General features: G+C 33.4%; 1 protein-coding gene across 1 annotated transcript; it reads left to right on the forward strand.

The window, feature by feature from the left end:
• Positions 1-521: 521 nt before the first annotated feature.
• On the forward strand, positions 522-2077 carry LOC117922180 (CBL-interacting serine/threonine-protein kinase 6-like). Its single transcript, XM_034840220.1, has one exon. The coding sequence runs from the start codon at positions 750-752 to the stop codon at positions 1944-1946; it is 1197 nt and encodes a 398-aa protein (XP_034696111.1). The 5' UTR covers positions 522-749; the 3' UTR covers positions 1947-2077.
• The last annotated feature ends 4117 nt before the right edge of the window (positions 2078-6194 follow it).

Raw genomic sequence — 6194 nt, forward strand, 5'->3', positions numbered from 1 at the left:
ATATAAATTTTTAATTAATTTTAATTTTATTCATTTCTTTTTTATATTTTTCATTATAAAACAAAAAAAAATTATTTTCCTTATAATTTTGGGAATCAAACATAGTAAATAAAGAAATATTTTTTATATTAATTGACTCACTTGATCAATTTTTTTTCTTTTTTATTTTTTCTACCAAGTTTAACATATACGCCGACATAACAATTAAATATTTGATTAAAAAAAAGGGATAAAAGAAGGAAGTGATCACATACAAAATTTTCCTACAATAAAATGGAAATTTGATATTGTTAATTAAATATTACGTTTAATTTCTATATTTATATTTATGAAATTATTATTCTGTATTTTAATTTAGGTATGATTTATTATAAAGTAAATATGAATAAATTATAATTAGAATAACTATTGTGGGACATTGAACAATTATTTATGCGCTGGAAATTGCCTTGCCACAACTCCACCGAGGTTGCCACTGCTGAGGCCCCAACACCGATTATATATACATTGGAGACAGCCGAGCCTGGTCTAAACACAAGCAAGAGACACCCCAGAATCACACTATCCCAATCAAGCTTCCTCTTCCAGGGAATGCAGAAATATGGAGAGATCTTCTCTCTCAAACTCTGAGTTGTCGGTGAAGGGGAACAAGTCCATCGGCGACCGGACTTGCCATAGGAAACACGTTGAAGACGGGTAGTGCACCAGACCAGAATCGGAACCAGAGCTAGTAGAAGCAAAAGTTTCCGATGGCTAAGATTAGCCAAGACAAGTTAGACTACTCAAGCCTGCTCCATGGCAAATACGAGCTGGGCCGCCTGCTTGGCCATGGCACCTTTGCAAAGGTGTACCATGCCAGGAACTTAAGAAATGGGGAGAGTGTAGCCATGAAAGTGGTTGCGAAAGACAAGGTGATAAAGGTGGGGATGATGGAGCAAATGAAGCGCGAGATATCGGTGATGAAGAAGGTGAGCCACCCCAACATCGTCCAGCTCCATGAAGTCATGGCAAGCAAGTCCAAGATATACCTGGCCATGGAATATGTTCGTGGGGGTGAGCTCTTTTCCAAGATTGCCAAAGGCAGACTGCGGGAGGATGCAGCTAGGTCCTATTTCCAACAATTGATTTCAGCCGTGGAGTTCTGCCACAGCCGCGGGGTCTTTCACCGGGACTTGAAGCCTGAGAACCTCCTCCTGGATGAACAGGGGAACCTCAAGGTCACTGATTTTGGGCTGTGCGCGCTGTCGGAGCACTTGAAGCAGGATGGTTTGCTGCATACCGCCTGTGGGACTCCGGCCTATGTTGCGCCGGAGGTGATTGCGAAGAGGGGCTACGATGGCGCAAAGGCAGATATATGGTCTTGTGGGGTGATACTGTTCGTGCTTATGGCTGGATTTTTGCCCTTCCAGGATGACAACCTTATTGCTATGTACAAAAAGATCTACAGAGGGGACTTCAAGTGTCCGCCTTGGTTCTCACCTGAAGCGCGCAGAGTTGTTTGTAGGCTGCTTGATCCAAACCCCAATACCAGAATCACCATTTCCAAGCTCAAGGAAACATCCTGGTTTAAGAAATCAAAGCCTAAAAATGTGCAGACTACTGCTAGTGGTGTTGCCGTCGAAGAGGAAATGGAAGTGAAAGAGAAGGTGCCTGAGGCTCTTAACGCCTTTCACATAATCTCGTTATCGGAGGGGTTCGATCTGTCGCCTCTATTTGAGGAGAAGAAGAAGGAGGAGGAAGAGGAGATGAGGTTTGCGACGTTAAAAAAGTCGATGAGCGACGTGGTATTGAAGCTAGAGGAGCTGACCAAGCCTGGGATGTTTCCGATGACTCCAGCTCTCGGAGGAGACAGTGTGGATCAGTACAATCAGAGTTGCGGCAAGGAGTTGAGACCAGCAGTGGAGGGCATAGGCTGGACAGCAACCCAAAATTCGGCAGTTGCTTGAAGCCTTGTAGACATGTACAACCCCCGTGAGAATTGGCAGCCAATTGTGGATGAAAATTGCTTCGATTGTTGCTAGTTATTGGTGTGCAATTAATTTAGATCAATAAAAATAATTGATTTATCACTCAATGAGATTCTCCATTGATTTTGGTTATACTTGCTGTGATTCTTGGAATTGAACCAATTTTTTCATTTCAAAGTTGGAATGATGGTTCCAAATTTGGCCAATTGAGTTTGATTTTCATGCTGAGAATTGTGGTAAAAGCCACCCAATTTGACGGGATTGAAAAGGTTGAGCTTTTAGGGAGTCAAACCCAGTTGGGGCTAGTTTGGATCTGTTGGGAACTGAATTAGAATATGCTCAATTCAAGTGAATCTGTGCAGCGAGTCTCTCCCCACTTCATTTGATTCCATATTTGGGCTTTGCTGTTACAGTTCTAATTTACCCATTTTTCTCAAAAATTCGAACGAACCATGAAAATTAGCACAAGCAAATTGAAGACTAAAATACATGAAACGACAATATTGAAATCCTTGTATATACAATGGATGTACATGGGATATGAATAGTGGCTTAATTATACATGTCGAGAGAAAAGTAAAATCTTGTGAACTATCATGAAAAATTCATCTGATTGGGAGCCTGCCCTTTCCCTGTCTCTAGAGTGATGTGGAGTAGAAGACAAGGAAAACATCTAGCATAATCTTTTGACCAACTTGGAATTGGACGAACAACTGGATCTATGAATTTCTTCTATATCATTCTATTCCTATCGACTAATTTCTTGTTGAATGATGGAACATAAGATATTTAGAGTAATTTAGCGTATGTTTGGTACAATAAATTTTTGTTTTAGAAAAAATATAAATAACTTTTTTCTATTTTCTATTCTTAGAACAAAAAAATATGTTTTCAAATAATATTTTTTAGTTTTTTCATTTATTTTTTTGGAGCGGTTTTAAGAAATAATTATATAAGTAGAAGGATTAAAAATAAAACACTAGATATAAAAATTATTTTTAAAACATATTTAAAAAGAGTAAAAACATTTTAGATTTTCAAACAAACTTTTGATATAAAAATTAGATAACAGTTTTCAAAAACTAATCAATTAAAAAGATGAAAAGATATAAATTTATAAATCTAACCCATATAAATTTATAAATATAACCCCATTTTTATCATAAATTTCGTACAAAATTTTGATCATTCATATAAGTATGTTTTAAAGAAAAGGTTATTCATCCAAACCATGAAGACATTTTTATCTAAAATGAATATTTTATAAGATGGAAAAAAATACCCTTTGGCTAAGTTTGATTCTTCAAAAAAATTGAGGAAAAATGTAAGAGAAAGAAAATATAAAGGAAAAATATAAGGAAATAAAAAGTAAAGAAAAATAAAAAATAGATTAAAAGTTAATAAATTATTTTTATTTGGTACTTAAAACTCATTTTATTTATTTTAAATCGAAGATATAAAACTTAAATAATTTAAATATATATAAATTTTTAAATAGTTTTAATTATATTTGATTTTCTTAAATATTTTTTATAAGACAATCAAACATGAAAAAATAATTTTCTTTTTGTTGGGCTCCGGAGTGGTCCCTATATGCTTGAGGACCAAGTTGGTTGCATTGGAAAAGACAAAAAGGGACAAAAAAAAAAAAACACGCATCTCATTGTCCATTCATCAACGAGTCGATCTCACTTCATCTGTGGTCCAATTGAGTTGAAATTTGGAGGAAAGATTTGAAACTCAAGTAGCTACAATCTAAACAGTGGAAATCAAATTTTGAGCTCGGGAATTGATGTTACTGCTTGTGAACAGTAACGACGTTTTTGGTATATTTTTTCTAATTTTCTTTGTTTTTTGCCAAGAGAGACTGTATAATTCAAGGCTATGTGTTCTTAATGTATTTAGCAGCCTCTAGATATTATTCTAGAAAAGACAAGTGTAACTCATTATTATTGATAGTAGAAGTTTGAACTGAACTAAGTCCCTTGGTTTTTTTCTTTGCATTTGGGGTTTTTCACGTAAAAAAATTTTGGTATCTGATTTATTTTTTTATTGCATGAGTTTATTTATTTATTATTACTAATTGATATTGCCTATTTAGTTTTACATAGAAAGGATAGAAAAATTTTGGTGTTTGTTGGAATATTGTGAATTCACCGTTTGTATTTTTTTTCATTCTTTAGTATTTTCCAAAATCAAACACAACCTTTATCTTAATACCTAAACTAGTCTCCCAGCGATTTGGTGCATTAGCCTGCTCCGGATTTAGCAACTTCCTTGAATTAAAACATGTACAACCCCCCAAGAGATTTGGCAGCCAATTTTGGATGAAACTTGCTTTGATTGTTGCTAGTTATTGGTGTGCAATTAATTTAGAACAATAAAAACAATTGATTTATCACTCTACAATCACTCAATCAGATTCTCCATTGATTTTGGTTATAGTTGCTGTGATTCTTGGAACCATGTCTTGGAATTGAACCAAAGCTGCCCTTTTTTCATTTCAAAGTTAGAATGATGGTTCCAAAGTTGGCCAATTGAGTTTGATTTCATGCTGAGAATTGTGGTAAAGGCCACCCAATTTGACGGGATTGAAAAGGTTGAGCTTTTAGGGAGTCAAACCCAGTTGGGACAAGTTTGGATCAAGTTGGGAACTGATTTAGAATATGCCCATTTCAATTCAATTTGTGCAGTGAGTCTCTCCTGCTTAATTTATACATATTGAGAGGAAAGCAAAATCTTGTGAAGTATCAAGAAATATTTATCTGAGAGTAATTTTAAATTTTAAGTTTTGTTTTATTACACTTTTTCTTTACGTTGTTATTATTGACCAACTTTAGGGCGGTGGACCAATTTTTGTGGCTCCATGGAGCCTGACCTTCCCTGTCTCTAGAGTGGTCACATTTTGAAGGATGTGGAGTAGAGTAGAAGACAAGGAAAACATCTTACTTCTTGTGACCAACTGGATGTATGAATTTCTTCCATTTGGTTACAGAACCCATATGAGTCTATTTCTACCAACTAATTCCTTGTTGAATGATGGATAACAAGGTATTTATCTTAATACCTAAACTAGTCTCCCAACAATTGGGTGCATTAGCCTTCTCAATTGGTTACATAAATTTGGACATGGGGTCTAACCATACTATGGATTTGGCAACTCTAAATTCTAATAGCGACCCTAATATTTCCTCCAGCTTCTAAGTCTCAAATCTTTCAATATGTGGATGAGTAATCTTAGGCTGTGAGGAACACTTGGTTTGGTAGGTATTTGATTCAGTGTTAGATTTAGATAAGATGGGATTTGTTATTATCTCTTTATCTTTGACTAATGGGATCTAAATTTAGATAAGATGGGATTTGTTATTATCTCTTTATCTTTGACTAATGGGATCTAAGTTGATAAATGTTAAGAGATAATGGGTTAGGGGTTTGTTATGATAAGTTGTTGTCTCCACACCCATTGTTATAGTTATAGAAACTCAAAAGGAGTGTTAGATACACGGGAATGAGGAGTGAGAATGATTGTCTCATTTCTTTAATTTCTCAGTCCCATGTTTGGAAAAATTTTATGAAGGTAAAAATGAAATAGAAAATTATTGGGGTAAAAATCAAATCTTGTTTATAAGTGGAATTGTAATTCGTAACAAGTAGATAGTATTTTGATTCACTCATTTTATGAACATAAAATTACTATTTTACCTTAGGAATTTAATATATATATATATATATATATATATATATATATATAATTTAAATATGATAATAAATATGTTTCTTCTGTTTTTGATAAAATATAATTTTATAAATTTTTAGGCATGATAAATTGAGAGTTTCGAAAGAAAAATAATCAATTGAGGAAATGAGTTCAAACCCGATAAAAAAAATATTATGATTTCATGAATCAAATATTTTTAATAGAGTACAAATAAGAAGACAATTAAAGGTTGATAACACTCTTTAAAGCTCAACATATATTCAAATTTTCAACTAAAACAATATTTATGTCAATAATAATTATACATCAAATCAAAATCAAATTATTTTCAAAAACAAAAATTATTATGGCTATAAAAAATAAAAAGAAATAATTTCTTTTACAATAGTTCTATTAATTTCGATTATCTTGAAAAAAAATACTCAAATTCTTAAAAAAATTCAATCTTGAAAAACTTAGTCATCACATGACATAACATAAGTAAAAAAAAATATTATTACTATGGACTA

The sequence above is a fragment of the Vitis riparia genome, chromosome 9 (assembly GCF_004353265.1).
Source record: "Vitis riparia cultivar Riparia Gloire de Montpellier isolate 1030 chromosome 9, EGFV_Vit.rip_1.0, whole genome shotgun sequence".
Taxonomy (NCBI): Eukaryota; Viridiplantae; Streptophyta; class Magnoliopsida; order Vitales; family Vitaceae; genus Vitis; species Vitis riparia.